Below are 13,496 nucleotides of genomic sequence, written 5' to 3' on the forward strand. Positions count from 1 at the left end.
GGACCAACCAGAATGCTTCCTCTAGAAAAACAAACAACAAATTGTTGAAAATAGATTACAGACAAAAAGGGAAAAAAAGAACAAAGGGAAAAATCATATGTCTGTGAGGGGATTGAGGAAGGCCCAAGCCCTGCATGCCAGGGAAAAACCCAGCCATGTGTGAGCAAAGCCCAGGTTTTCTCCCTTCCCCCTGCACTGTCGCCCACAATAACTGTGATCCCAAAGCAAACAAGGGCAGTGGAGCTGGCCAAGCCCTTCCTTGCCTGCACAGCAAAGCACCTGTGCACAGATTTGGGAGTCCCACCTCTGCTCCCACCATGGGGGTTTGTTTGTGTTGGGCTGGCTGCCCCAGCCCCAGCCCGGGGCACGGTGGGTGCTGGGGGCTGTTGGCAGGACCAGGAGCCCACTCCCATTTCGTACCCACCCCAGCCCTGCCAAAAGCAGCTGGGCAGCCGACTGAAGGATCAGCTGCATCTGACCCGAAAAGGGGGAAACCTTTGCTTCCCAGCCAGGCTGGGCAATGCCCAAATCTGGGAGCATTTCCCCAGGTGTGGACTCATCTGCAAATTCCCTGTGGAGTTTGGCTTTGAAGAAGGTGCCACAATCAAAGTGCATCACCTTCAACTGCTGGTGGCCAGGTTGAGGAAGAGGTTGTCATCCTTCATGTCATCCCTGATGTCATCCTCGCTGTCTCCTGCAGCAGCAGCCCCACCCGGTACAGCTTCTCTGGGGGCTCCTTCTCCTTCCCTGGGGTGAGACCAGGATGTCAGGGCTCTGCCCAGGGCCCCAGCTGTCAGGGAACCAGGACAAGCAAAACCTGCTTGGATGGCAGCCACCAGGGCTGGGCAGAGCAGCTCAGCTCCAGCACAAGGGCTGCATGTTCCCATCCCATGACCCTGGTGCAGTGACACGGGCTGGCTTTCTCTGCTTCTCATTGCCAAGGCATGTGTGCAGCTGTAACTTACCAGGGCCCTGCAGCACAGTGTGCCTGTGGCTCTCTCCCTTCTTCTAGGGCAGATCAATATCCTGCATCCAAGGATGACAGAACACCTCTTCTAATGAGGGTCTGGCCAAGGGGTGCATGGATAAACACCACCCAATCAGATTTTGGCACTCTGGGGAGAGAAACCAGAAACTGCCCGTCAGCTGGAGAAGGCTCCTGTCTGCTTTGCCCCACTATTCCCATGCCCAGGCCATGCTGGATGCGCTCAGAGCTGGGCCTGAACTTTCCCATCAATTCTTGGTTTTGGGGGAGAGCAGGACATGTGCCACCTCCTCAGCAGCTGCCAGAACGGGATGCTCCCGAGCCCGCTGCTGTCTCCCAGCACTGGTATTGCACCCATGCCCAGAGAAGAGGATTCACCTGGAGAGAGCTGTTGTGGCAGCGAGAGCTGGCCCCAGCTGAAGTTCCAGCCCCTCCTGAAAGGCATCTTCCCACAGACCATCTCATGCAGCAGGATGCCCAGGGACCAGATGGTAGCTGGCTCGCCATGGTACCAGCCAAAGCGGGTCCATTCCGGGGGGCTGTATGATGGTGTTCCTGTGGAATACAGATGGAGTTCATCAGGGGGATGCTGCTGCTCCCAGAGCCTGGCCCCAGCATCCCTGGGCGTGTGGGGGCTGCATCAGTGGCACACAGGGTGACCACTGTCCTCTCACCAGCATCTGGGACTGGTGTACAAACTTGGGATTGCAAAAGAAGCCACTGGTGTGGGAAGGGGACAGTGGAAGCCCTGGCTAGGCCTGACCATGACATGCAAAGGAAATACCCACTGCGTGCTGGGGAAAAACCATGCCCTCATTCTCCCTGCCTGCACTGCCCCAAACATATTATAAAGGCAAGACAAACAGGGCAAGTGGAGCAGTCCAAGCCCTTCCTCTTGCCTGCACACCAAACCAGCTGGGGCACAGGTTCTGACCTCCCTCTCTGCTACCCTGACCCACGACTGTTTTTGTCAGGCTGGCTGCCCCAGCCCAGCCCCAGCCCTGGGCACAGTGGTGGGCAAAGGCTGCCAGCAGGGCTGGAAGATGGCTCCCCACCCAGCCCTGCTCTAAAGCAACTCAGCTGCAGATTCAGTCCCCTGAGTGGCAGCAAAAGGGAGAATCCCCGCTGCCACACCCAGCTTGGGCTGTGAGATCTTGGGCCGTGAGATGCCAGGAGCGGGAGCACAGCCCTGTGTAGGCTCACCTGCAAAGTGAGTGTAGGCTGTGTCTTGCAGGTAGGTGCCACAGCCAAAGTCAATCAATTTGGCCTGCCCGGTGGCCAGGTCAACCAGGATGTTCTCTGGTTTGATGTCGCGGTGCAGGACCCCGCAGCTGGTGCAGTGCTGCACGGCCTCCAGCACCTGGCGGAACAGCTGCCGTGCCACCTCCTCACGCAGGAACCCCCGTGCTTGAATGAAATGCAGGAGGTCCTGAGAGTGCTGTGGCCGCTCCAGCACCATCACAATGTCGCTGGGGAGCTCAAGCCATTCCAGCAGCTGGACGACACCGGGAAAGCCTGTGGACACCTTGTCCTGCAGCACAACCTCCAGGGAAGCGCTGGTGCCGTCGGGCTGCAGGAGGAGCACGATGCCGTCAGTGGGGCTGATGCCGTGCCGGGGCTGGGCAACCCCTCAGCCAGCCCGGGATGCTCTGCGCCCTGCGCTGGCCCCACGCCCGCTCCCCCTGGAGACGTCCTGGCGGCTCCCACCCTGCCGGGGCTCGGCTCATCCCCGCCCGGCACGGCCCGGCTTCTCCCACTGTCCCGGCTCACTCACCAGCTCGCTCCAATGCCAGATGCAGTTCCGTGGCACCCTTTTGATGGCCACCTGCAAGCCAAAGGGAGCAGCAGGCTGAGCTCAACGCCCGCCCTGCCCAGCCCCATCCTCCTCCTCCTCCTCCTGTGCCCCCTCCTCCTCCACCCACCGCCGGCCCCGCCGCTCACCAGGGCGCCGTCCGAGAGCCGCGTCCCCGAGCAGACGCTGCCGAATCCTCGACGCCCCAGCAGCGAGCCCAGCCGGTACCGCTCCTGCAGGGCCTCCTGCGCCTTCCCTGCGGGCGGGACGCGGCTGTCAGCGCTCGGCCCGGGGCCAGCAACGGCCCCCGAGCGCCCCTCACCCGCCCCGGCCCGGCCATCCCCCGGCGTTCGCTCTTTGCAACGCGACCCGGGAGCCGCGGGGCCGGGGACCACGCTGCCGAGCGGCGGAGCTCGGGCCGGGCAAGCCGCAGCGGAGGCGGCAGGAGCGGCTGCGCCGCCTGTGTCCTCCGCGGGCCCCGGGAGCAGCCGGGGCCGGGGTCGGGGTCGGGGCCGGGGCCGGGGTCGGGGCCGGGGCCGGGGCCGGGGCCGGGGTCGGGCCAGGCGGAGCCAAAAGCCGGCGATGCCGCCCCAGGCACTGAACCCCGCCCAGCAGCGCCAGCGCCAGCACGGCCAGAGCCGGGCTGGGACCAGACCTCGGTGGGACGGCCGGGGGCGGGCACGGGGCAGCCCCGCCCGGGGCCGGGGGCGGGCCGGGGGCATGGCCCGGCCGGGCACGGGGAGAGGGAGGCGGGGAGAGGAGGGGAGACCGGGAAAGGGAGAGCGGGAGAGGTACGGGACAGCGGGGAGGGAGCGGGAGAGGGAGAGGAGAACGGAATCTGAAGTTTCTTCTCTCGCTGCTGCCGCTGCTGCTGCTGCTGCTGCCGCTGCTGCTGCTGCAACTGAAGCTCCGGGGCCGTTTGTCCCCGTGTCCGTTTGTCCGTTGCCCGCTCGCCCCCGCCCCGAGCCCCACGTTCCCCGAGGGCAGCCCCTGAGACTGTCCAAACACGGGAACTTTGCCGAGTTCAGCCAAGAGCCAGAGTCTGGACTCCTGCACAGTGGCTCAGGAATCCCCTCGGTCCCTGCTGTGCATTGTCCCTGCTGAGGGTCAAAGACTCTCAGAGCGTGTTCCCTGATTGCAGAATTTGTACCTGACACAAACACTGCACTTACCTCTCCAGCATTGCTTTCCAAGAAAAACAGGGGAAGCCAAACTGTGTGTAGGTCATGGTATCTTAAAATGTCTAAAACTTGCCAACTCATGGATCTTAGAGGTGAGATCTGTTTGGAATTAATGGGATGGACAACTAGTGCAAGATGGAAAAGGGGAGCATAAAAATAAATAGAGAAAAACGTCTTGAATTGTTTCAATTTTCATTTAATTTCTTAAAATCTCTTTCAGTTTTTCCAGAATCTTCTCCTCAGTCCTGTTTGCTTTTTCCAAGAACCTTTCCTGAAGAACGAGGTGCAGCTTCTGTCACAAGGTGTGCCACCAACTGCAGCTTTCCACACTGTGTGTGCAGCACAACACTTGCAGCAAAGCAGGACAAATATTTGAAGAATTTTGCAGCTTGTTCTTTTCTTTTCCTTGTGGGCTGGGCAGTTGTGCCATTGGTAAGGTTTTCATTGTTACTGTTCTACCCTAAGAAAACATGACAGGCTACCAAGAACTCCTGGGGAATGCAAGCCTGACTGAATGCAAAGAAACAATCTGCAGAGCCTGCAGCCAGAAGTGGAGAGCTGTGTGATCATCATTCCAACACCCCCAAGGACATCTTGAAAGTGATCTAGAAGATGAAAATGGGCTGACAGAGGGAGTTTGTTTCTGTGCTCACTTCAGATTCTGCTACATCTGAAATCAATTCCACAGTCTCCATCTAAATCAAGAGTACAATCAATTCATGAAAAGCACCAGAACAAACTGTACCTCTCAGGAGATGACTGAAAGAATCTGTAAAGGAAAAATGCAGGAGAAATGCATTTCTCAGTACTGCAGTATTTGCCTGCCTGAAACCCTCCTCCATTTCCGCCCCATCCCTGGATCTGTTGGTGTCAGTTCTGTATTCGGTGGTGCCTCCAGCCCTGAATCCCCTCATCTACAGCCTGAGGAACCAGGAGCTCAAGGCTGCAGTGTGGAGACTGATGACTGGACATCTTAGGAAGCATTAAACTGATTGCCAATTTCTGCAAATCACTTGTAACAAAATTAATTTTTGATACTTCTGCTGGCTTGGTTCTTTGATTTCCCTGTCTTTTTTTTTTTTAATATTCTTCCTAAAGCTAGATGATTGTTTCTGCTATTTCTGACTTTGTTTCTCTCCACATTCAGTGGCCACAGACTGTGACAATGAGGAGCTGTGCTCTCAGTGGCATTAAAGGAACTAAAGGATCTCCCAGCAGAGTTTTCTCCAGAGATGCCCTTTTGTTGCCTTCTCTGGAGCTGCAGCAGCAATGTCTGTGTGCAGAGCTGGGGGCAGAGCAGTGCTGGCCCAGCAGCTGTGCCCAGCAGCAGCAGCAGCACTTGGTGTTGCCAGTGCTGCTGCCGTGGCCCTGCCCCGCTGCGCTGGTGGCCCTGGTGTTGCTGCAGGGCCTGAGTGCTCTCGGGGCCGGGCACAGTCCTGGGGGTGGCAGTGCCGGGGCTGCAGCAGGGACAGGCCATGGGCACTGCTGGGGCAGCGCTGACGCCTCAGGCCAGGGCCTGGCCGCTCCAGGCTCCTTGCCCAGGCTCTCTCAAGAACATGGCCAGACCAATGCTCAGCACAGAAAAGCCCCAGGGTGAGCAGCCCCAGGCTGGCTGTGGGCAGGCTGGGGGCAAACAGCATGGCTGGGGCTCTGCAAGGGCCCTGGGGGAGACGGGAAGGAGCAGCAGAGCAGGGGCTGATCCATCCCCAGTGCGCTGCACAGCCCAGGGCAGGGTCCCAGAGCGTCCTGATGGAGCTGCCAACAACATCCCCCCTCTGCAGCCCTGGCCTCTCCCCCAGCTCACACAGGTGCCGCATCCTTGCAGGCACAGCCACGGCAGCAGTGGCTCAGGAGCCCCTGTTTGCATTGCACAGAGCAGGCAGGAGCACCCCCATGCTGCTGCTGTGGGGACATGAACCTGAGGGAGCACAAATGCCAGCAGCCCCTGGGGCCAGCAAGGGCTGGGGAACACCAGAGAAACCACTCCGCTTTATTGTGACAAACATTTGAGATCACCAAGTCCAACCTGCACCCTAACACTACCTTGTCTACCCAGAGCATCGTCCAGTTAACTTAACCACCGCTCCCTCATGTGCTTTCAACCAAACTTCTCCTCCAGACCCCTCATCAGCCTTTTTGGCCTTCTCTGGACACGCTCCAGCCCCTCCATGTCCTTCCTAAATTGGGGACCCAGAACTGGACACAGCACTCGAGGTGTGGCCTCACCAGTGCTGAGCACAGGGGAAGAATCACTGCCCTGCTCCTGCTGGCCACACCATTCCTGATCCAGGCCAGGAGCCATTGGCCTTCTTGGCCACCTGGGCACACTGCTGCCTCATGACCAGCCTGCTGTCCATCAGTCCCTGCAGGTCCCTTTCTGTCTGGCTGCTGTCCAGCCACTCTGTCCCCAGCCTGTAGCACTGCAGGGGTTGTTGTGGCCAAAGTGCAGGACCCGGCACTTGGACTTGTTAAACCTCACCTTGATGGATTTGGGCCCTGGATCCAGCCTGTCCAGGTCCCTCTGCAGAGCCCTCCTACCCTCCAGCAGATCCACACTCACACCCAGCTTGGTGTCATCTGCAAATTTGCTGATGCTGGACTCAATCCCCTCATGCAGACCATCAATGCAGATACTGAAATCCACGCTGGCTGGCTCTGATGCCTCGGCCATCCTGTGGGTGCCCTGTGATGGCTCTCAAGGTGATCTGGTCCATAACCTTGCCAGGCACCCAGGTCAGGCTGACAGGCCTGGAGTTCCCCAGATCCTCCTTCCAGCCCTTCTTGAGGATGGGCTCACACTGGCACCTCCACTCCTCTGGGACCTCCCTGCTGAGCCAGGACTGATGGTAAATGATGGAGAGCAGCTTGGGGAGATCATCCACCAGCTCCATCATCCCCCTAGGATGGATCCCATCTGATCCCAGAGACACCTGTGAGCACCTGAGTGGCTCAGCAGGTCTCCAGCTGCTTCCTCCTGGATTCCAGGGGGCTGTTCTGCTCCCTGTGCCCATCTACCAGCTCAGGAGAACACTTGTCCTGAGGATGGCCTGTCTTATTGTTGAAAACTGAGGCAAAGAAGGGGTGAAGTACCTCAGCCCATTCTTCATCTTTGGTAATCATATCCCTCACAGTAAGAAATGCAGGTTGTCCTTACCCCTCCTTTTGACATTAATGTACCTATAAAAACATAATAATTATCCTTCACAGAAGTATCCAAGTTAAGTCCTAACTGAGCTTTTACCTCTCTAATTTTCTTTCTGCATGACCTAACAACATCCTTAAACATTTCTTGATTTACCTGCCTCTATGTCCAAAGGTGCTGCACCCTCTTTTTAATCCCTAGAAATATCCTTTTTAATCCCTCTTTAATCCCCCTTTTCCTTGAAAAGCTCCATGCCCAGCCAGGCCAGTCATTTCCCCCTCTGGGTCATCTTTCTGCACAAAGGGGGCAGCCTACTCTTGCCCCTTCAAGATTTCTTTTTTCAAGTGTTTCCATCCTTCCTGGAACTAGTTGTTTTTAAGGGCTGTTTTTTTTAAAAAATCAATACCTGATTTGGTCCTCCCCAAATCTGCATCCTCAACAGACCAAAGTCTGCCCTCAAAAGTCCAGTGTAGAAGATTTATTGATGTCCCTCCTTCTTTTACAGAATATTTAAAAAGTCAATAATTTCATTGTGACTGTGCCCTAAACAGCCTCTGACCAGCACTTCTCCCACCAGCCCTTCTCTGTTTGTGAGCAGCAGGAGACAGAGCTTTCCTTGGGAGTGGGAATTGCAGGAAACCTCCCCAAAGTGCAGCTTGGAAGGTTCAGGCTGGAGCTGAGGAGAAAGCAAAGTCCCTGCCAGGGTGGAATTGTGGTGCTCGAGGTGTGGCAGCGTGAGGCTGGGCCATGGCCGGCTCTGTGTGCCAGGAGCCGGCAGCGCTGGGTGCAGGGAGCCCAGGGAGGGCACAGAAACGCTGGCTGAGAAATGCTGGGGCACAGCGAGAGGGGCGAGTGCAGCCGGCCAGGGCACAGGAGCAGCACGCACAGGGGGCACAGCCTGCAGGACAGATGGCCAAGGGCTGGGCAGGGCTGGCAGGGCCACAGGCACCCAGGCCTTTGTGCCCTGGGCTCGGGCAGCGCCTCTGGAGGCCCCACAGCAGGAACTTTCCTGGCAGGGGCTGCACTTTGGCTCTCCCTCGGCCTCCCTGGCCAGGCTGGCAGGGGCTGCAGGTTGATGGCATTTGTCCTTGCTGCCCCTCACATCCCCCTGCCCCACAGAGAGCCCCGAGCCACCCGTGAGGGACAGGCGCTGCTGGCCCAGGCTGGGCTCAGGGCTTGGCCTTTCTGCTTCCCCCAGCCAGCCCAGGCCTTGCTCAGCATTGCAGTTCCCTGCCCAGAGCCTTGGGCTCCCTGCACTCCTGGCCTCAAGGATCTGCTCTCACCAGTCCCAAAGGGAGCCTTTGGCACTCCCTGCCCTCACTGGGGCCCAGCCATGCTCCAAGGCACTTGGAGTTTTGCTGCTGACTCCTTGAGCAGCTTCTTCATCCTTCTCTCAGTGCCTGAGGCTCCTGGACCCAGCCCCAAATCCACCGTGGGGCTGATTAAAATACAGAAAGCCCTGGGGGGCTCTTTCTCTTCCTTCAATTTTCCTCCAAGCCTCCAGGGCTTGTGAAGCTGCTTGGAGTCAGTCTGGAGTTCTGTTAAGGAGGGAGATTTCAAAGTGCACCGACGGCATGATGTTTTGTTTTAATCACGTGTGTGGGGTTTTATTTTTCAGTTCAGAAAAGAGGTGAAAGAACGATTCCCCAGGTGATCTTGATGCTGAATGTCTCCCTAGAAGATCTGGGCATGGAGAGGAACAAGCCCCTTGCAGGCTGACCCATTGTGGACAACCTGCTCCTCACCCCAGCCTCACCATGTCTGACATGGCCCACCTGGGACTGACATCCCAAAACATAAAAAAGTATGCATTTTTAAAATAAATAAGATTGATTAATTTATAAAATTATAATTATAGTATTTAAATTTATATTAGTATTACTGTATATTTCTATTGCCTTTGATATTTATGTGAAAAATTGAATACATTTTTAGCAATCAAAAAATTATTTGTCATTGGTTTTAAATAAAACAATTCCTTTCATTAAATCATTGACCACTATTGGCCATTTATTTCTCCTTCTTAATGCTAATTAGTGCTATTTTTAGATCTTTTGACATATTTTTTTATTATTTTCACGCACAGGGTAAAAGGGGCCACTTTGGGGTCCCTGGAGACATTTCTGGGGCACATTTGGGGCAGTTTAGGGTCTGGGCAGTGTGATAAACAAGTCCACTGAATTTAAGGATCAAATAATTATCTTTATTATTTTTGCAAGCAAGAATAAGCAAGGACGGCGCTGGGCGGCCCAGAGTCTCCGCTCCACTTTGGCTCACAAAATTCCTATCCCCTGAGTCCACCTTTTATTGCCTTCTTCTCCGGGTTTAGGGATGACGTGATCTGTCTTCTGCGCTTGCTCATTCAGTTGCTAGGGGGTCTTTTTCTGCCTTCTGGTGGTCGTGGGATGAAGGCTTAGTCCCCCTTAGTCTTCCTCTTTGTGAACGCTGAGTGAACTTATGCCTTATAAGGCATATCTATACAGAACACTATACACTTTTCTGCAAGCTAAGCAATTCTTACTAGTACTATACACTTTCCGCAAGCTAAGCAATTCTAACGAGTTTAAGGATTGTTATTACAGCTGCTTCTCATTACTTTCCTTTCACAAGGCATAACTTTACAATGGAATTCCCAAAGCACTATAGTAAACCAGCAACCATATGTATCTGCACAAGAAGTTTTTTTGGCTATTTAACTATTGTTTTATAACATATAGTTATTTAGCTATTGATTTCATTAATGAACAAATGTATTACTACTTATTACAAATCCCCCATTTCTTTTTTTACCAGTTTTGTTCATTAAATCTTTCTAGGTCTTTCCTAGCAAGCATTAAATGAGCTGCCGCATCAGTTAAGCTATGTGCACTAATTATAGGTGCTAACATCCTTAGTTTTTTCATCATATTCCAATTCATAATGAATAGAACTGCTGACAAAATAAAACTAAGCAGTCAATATCAACGGAACAAAAATGGGATGGCATATACTGTTTAGGACCCCTGTGGCATTAGGAGACAAACGGAAAAGGGTATCCCACTGGATGTCACTCTGGAAATGCCAGTGGCTCAGCTGAGAGCTCTGGGAATGACTGACACTGCACTGAGAGGGGCCACAGTCCTGCAAGGGTCTTTCATCAGGAGCAAACAGCAGCCTGGAGGGTGGGCAACGCTGGATCTGTACCACTGCGTGCTCATCCTTCACCTGAATGTGGAGCTGCCCCCAAAGTTGCCATGCATCACTTTTTCTTTTTCTCCTCTCAGGTATATTTTGGAGCAGCTGTTCTATGTGGCTTTTGATGGTGATCCTGTGGCAAGCAGCCATTTGCCTGCTGTGCTATCCTCACAACTAATACTAACTCCTCATTTCCCTTGGTTTTATTTGGGGTTTTTTATCTATTTGTTTGATTGGTTTGCTGCATGGGTTTGTTTGTTTGATTGACTGGGTTTTTGTCTGATTTGGTTTGAGTTTTGTTTGCTTTTTCATAAATGACTGGTGAAGTTGGCAAAGCCAAACTCAAGACAATGTAAACCAGGATCAGCTTTCCAGAAATTCCTTTTGGCTGGGTTTAGCTGCATCCCCCAGGCTCAGGATCACTAGTATATTTTCAGGTTGTGCTCTGCATCATCAGCCTGCCCAGACTCCGCTTGGTCTTTCACGAATGGAGAAGACAATGGACATTTTGAAAAGCTTCCTTTCAAACTGAAAAACCTGGGGCAGCATGACAGAAAAGAAGAAAAATAAATCACCAGTTAGAACAGAACCAGTGTCCCACCATCTTCCCCTCCACTGTTATTAGTTTTGTACATTTAGAGGCAAACCTGGGTCTAAAGCTTGCATCTCTCAGTTCCTGATGCTATTTGCTACCCTGCAGCCTTGACTGGCCCTGATGTGACTGACTGCTGGGCAAGTGGGGCTGGGGATGCTCAGCCTGGACAGAGGAGACACTGGGAGGCCTCCCTGTGGCTGTGCAGGACTGGAAGGGTCCCACAGGAAAGAAGGGGACAGAGTGTTCAGCAGGGCCTGTGCTGACAGGACAAGTGGGGATGGCTTTCAACTGCAGCAGGTTGATGGAAGCTGCATCTAAGGAAGCTGCTCTTTTCCACTGGGGGTGGTGGGGCACTGGCCCAGGCTGTGCACAGAGGCTGTGCGTGCCCCATCCTTGGCAACAGGGCTCTGAGCAGCCTGCTCTGGGGGAAGACTGCTCAGCTGGGAACAAGATGTTGTTCTTCAGGCTCCCTTCCAAGCCCAACCGTTCAGGGACTCCATCATTCCATGGTCTCCAGTGTCCACTTCAGATGGAGCCTGGGAACTGTGATGTCACAGCCCACGCTCCAGCTGGAACATCCAGCACCCAGGAAAGGGCACAACACAAACGTTGTTCATTGTGTTCGCATGCTCTTCACCCTGCTCCTGCCCACTCTGCTTTTCACCTGCCCCCTGATAACCCATTCAGTCCTGAAAGGTCCTTAGTGCCTGGATTTTGTCATCCAGCCCTGCAGGATGCTCCCATTTGCCCTGAGGAAGGTATGGTGCCATTCCATGGAGGTGGACACTCCCCACCTGCCTGGGTGGGCTGGAGCTCTGTGGGGATGGAGTGGGACAGGGAGCCCACTCTGAGGTTTTGCTACCTCTGCAGGCTGTCCCAGACAGAGAGGAGGAGATGGAGGTAGATACAAAGATTGATACGGAGGAGGAGATGGAAATAGACGGAGAAGACCCTGGAGAGGAAGAGATGGATGTGGATGTGGAGGAGGAAGAAGAGATGGACGTGTATGTGGATGAGGAAGAAGAGATGGATGTGGATATAGAAGAGTCCATTGAGGACATGGATATTGATTAAAAAGGTGAGGAAGAGGCCATGATCTTGGCATGAAGAGCAATGCCAGCAGCAGGACAGGCTGAGTGGGTCTCCTGCTGCCAGGCTGGGGCTGCGCTGGGTGCTCCCTGCTCAGGGACATTGTACCCAGGGCACTGGATTCTGGTGGCCATCCACAGCCTGTCCTGTGCCTGCTTTGCTCCACACAAGCTCCATCCCAGACCCAGCCAGGCTCAGTTCTGGTAGCAGAGTCCTGCTGCTGGGCCAGCATGTGCCAGCCTGGGGGCACATGCAAGAGCCCTCTGTGCCTGACTGGAGTGACCGTGGCATTTGCTTTTCTTCCAGGTGCGATGGACATCACAGAGACACCACCCTTTTGTATATATGTTCTACAGTTTGTTGTTTTTCTTTAGAATATCGATTGTAGGGCTATTTTTGACTTCTGTAAATACGTTTCCCATAGTTTTCCTAGGTAGGTTTTTCTGTATATATGTTCTATTGATTGTTGTTGTTGCAAATATTCTTGCAATGTAAATATGTTCTGTATTTTTGCTGCTGTTCATCTGTAATAAACAAATTTTATTTTTCACACTCCAGTTCTCCTTGCTTTTGTTTCAGACACAGGCAGCATTTTGCAAAGTTGTAGTTTCCACTTGCTCCAGGTTCCCAGGGCTGGAGGTCAGAAGTAGATGAAGGGATAAAAATCCACAATTAAGAGTGTCCATGACAGCCAGAGAAAAAAGAAGCCCAGGAGATCAGGAAAGAGGGAAGCACGTGCTCCAAACAACAGCAGAAATGTAGTGAGTGCTCTGGAGGGAACAAAAGAGAGAAGGAGGCCTGAAGAAATGAAAAAAGGTCCGCTTGGTCTTTCACAAATGGAGAAGACAATGGACATTGTGCCAGGCTTCCTTTCAAACAGAAAATTCTGGGGCAGCATGACAGAAAAGAAGAAAAAAAAAATCACCAGTTAGAACAGAACCAGTGTCCCACCATCTTCCCCTCCGCTGTTATTAATTTTGAACATTTAGAGGCAAACCTGGGTCTAAAGCTTGCATCTCTCAGTTCCTGATGCTATTTTCTACCCTGCAGCCTTGACTCGCCCTGATGTGACTGACTGCTGGGCAAGTGGGGCTGGGGATGCTCAGCCTGGACAGAGGAGACACTGGGAGACCTCCCTGTGGCTGTGCAGGACTGGAAGGGTCCCACAGGAAAGAAGGGGACAGAGTGTTCAGCAGGGCCTGTGGTGACAGGACAAGTGGGGATGGCTTTCAACTGCAGCAGGTTGATTGAAGCTGCATCTAAGGAAGCTGCTCTTTTCCACTGGGGGTGGTGGGGCACTGGCCCAGGCTGTGCACAGAGGCTGTGCATGCCCCATCCTTGGCAACAGGGCTCTGAGCAGCACGCTCTGGGGGAAGACGGCTCAGCTGGGAACAAGATGTTGTTCTTCAGGCTCCCTTGCAAGCCCAACCGTTCAGGGACTCCTTCATTCCATGGTCTCCACTGTCCTCTTCAGATGGAGCCTGGGAACTGTGATGTCACAGCCCACGCTCCAGCTGGAACGTCCAGCGCCCAGCAAA

General features: G+C 54.0%; 2 protein-coding genes and 2 long non-coding RNA genes across 5 annotated transcripts; 1 reads left to right on the forward strand and 3 right to left on the reverse strand.

Moving 5' to 3' along the window:
* Window positions 1-955: 955 nt before the first annotated feature.
* Window positions 956-6,629, reverse strand: LOC135306039 (serine/threonine-protein kinase pim-1-like). Its single transcript, XM_064429598.1, has 6 exons — window positions 6,521-6,629; window positions 2,927-3,033; window positions 2,760-2,810; window positions 2,189-2,555; window positions 1,364-1,540; window positions 956-1,115 (listed from the first exon to the last, which is right to left on the reverse strand). The coding sequence occupies exons 1-6, from the start codon at window positions 6,627-6,629 to the stop codon at window positions 1,009-1,011; spliced, it is 918 nt and encodes a 305-aa protein (XP_064285668.1). The 3' UTR covers window positions 956-1,008.
* A 2,652-nt stretch (window positions 6,630-9,281) lies between these two features.
* LOC135306080 (uncharacterized) lies at window positions 9,282-11,154 on the reverse strand. The gene is made up of 2 exons (XR_010366948.1): window positions 10,922-11,154; window positions 9,282-10,811 (listed from the first exon to the last, which is right to left on the reverse strand). It is a non-coding gene; the product is annotated as an uncharacterized LOC135306080 (long non-coding RNA).
* A 290-nt stretch (window positions 11,155-11,444) lies between these two features.
* On the forward strand, window positions 11,445-13,152 carry LOC135306066 (probable inactive protein kinase DDB_G0270444). 2 transcript variants are annotated; one of them, XR_010366936.1, is made up of 4 exons: window positions 11,445-11,627; window positions 11,740-11,947; window positions 12,265-12,391; window positions 12,538-13,152. XR_010366936.1 is itself a non-coding variant. In XM_064429628.1 (3 exons), exons 1-2 carry the CDS (start codon window positions 11,604-11,606, stop codon window positions 11,941-11,943), a joined length of 228 nt encoding a protein of 75 aa, XP_064285698.1. In that variant the 5' UTR covers window positions 11,445-11,603; the 3' UTR covers window positions 11,944-11,947; window positions 12,265-12,510. The 2 variants fall into 2 exon arrangements, 1 of the variants encoding a protein (XP_064285698.1); XM_064429628.1 differs by lacking the exon at window positions 12,538-13,152 and having other exon boundaries at window positions 12,265-12,510.
* LOC135306079 (uncharacterized) lies at window positions 12,478-13,240 on the reverse strand. The gene is made up of 2 exons (XR_010366947.1): window positions 12,956-13,240; window positions 12,478-12,844 (listed from the first exon to the last, which is right to left on the reverse strand). It is a non-coding gene; the product is annotated as an uncharacterized LOC135306079 (long non-coding RNA).
* Between the last annotated feature and the right edge of the window lie 256 nt (window positions 13,241-13,496).

This window comes from Passer domesticus, chromosome 8 (assembly GCF_036417665.1).
Source record: "Passer domesticus isolate bPasDom1 chromosome 8, bPasDom1.hap1, whole genome shotgun sequence".
Lineage (NCBI taxonomy): Eukaryota > Metazoa > Chordata > Aves > Passeriformes > Passeridae > Passer > Passer domesticus.

Bases quoted from the DNA above. Each gene is read 5' to 3' on its own strand.
- LOC135306039 (XM_064429598.1), bottom strand. From the start codon at position 6,629: ATGGCCGAGGCATCAGAGCCAGCCAGCGTGGATTTCAGTATCTGCATT. The intron at 2,556-2,759 runs GTGAGTGAGCCG...CTCCTCCTGCAG, and splicing joins TCTGGCATTGGAGCGAGCTG to CCCGACGGCACCAGCGCTTC. The intron at 1,116-1,363 runs GTGAATCCTCTT...TTCTCTCCCCAG, and splicing joins GCCACAACAGCTCTCTCCAG to AGTGCCAAAATCTGATTGGG.
- LOC135306066 (XM_064429628.1), top strand. From the start codon at position 11,604: ATGCTCCCATTTGCCCTGAGGAAG. The intron at 11,628-11,739 runs GTATGGTGCCAT...CTACCTCTGCAG, and splicing joins TCCCATTTGCCCTGAGGAAG to GCTGTCCCAGACAGAGAGGA.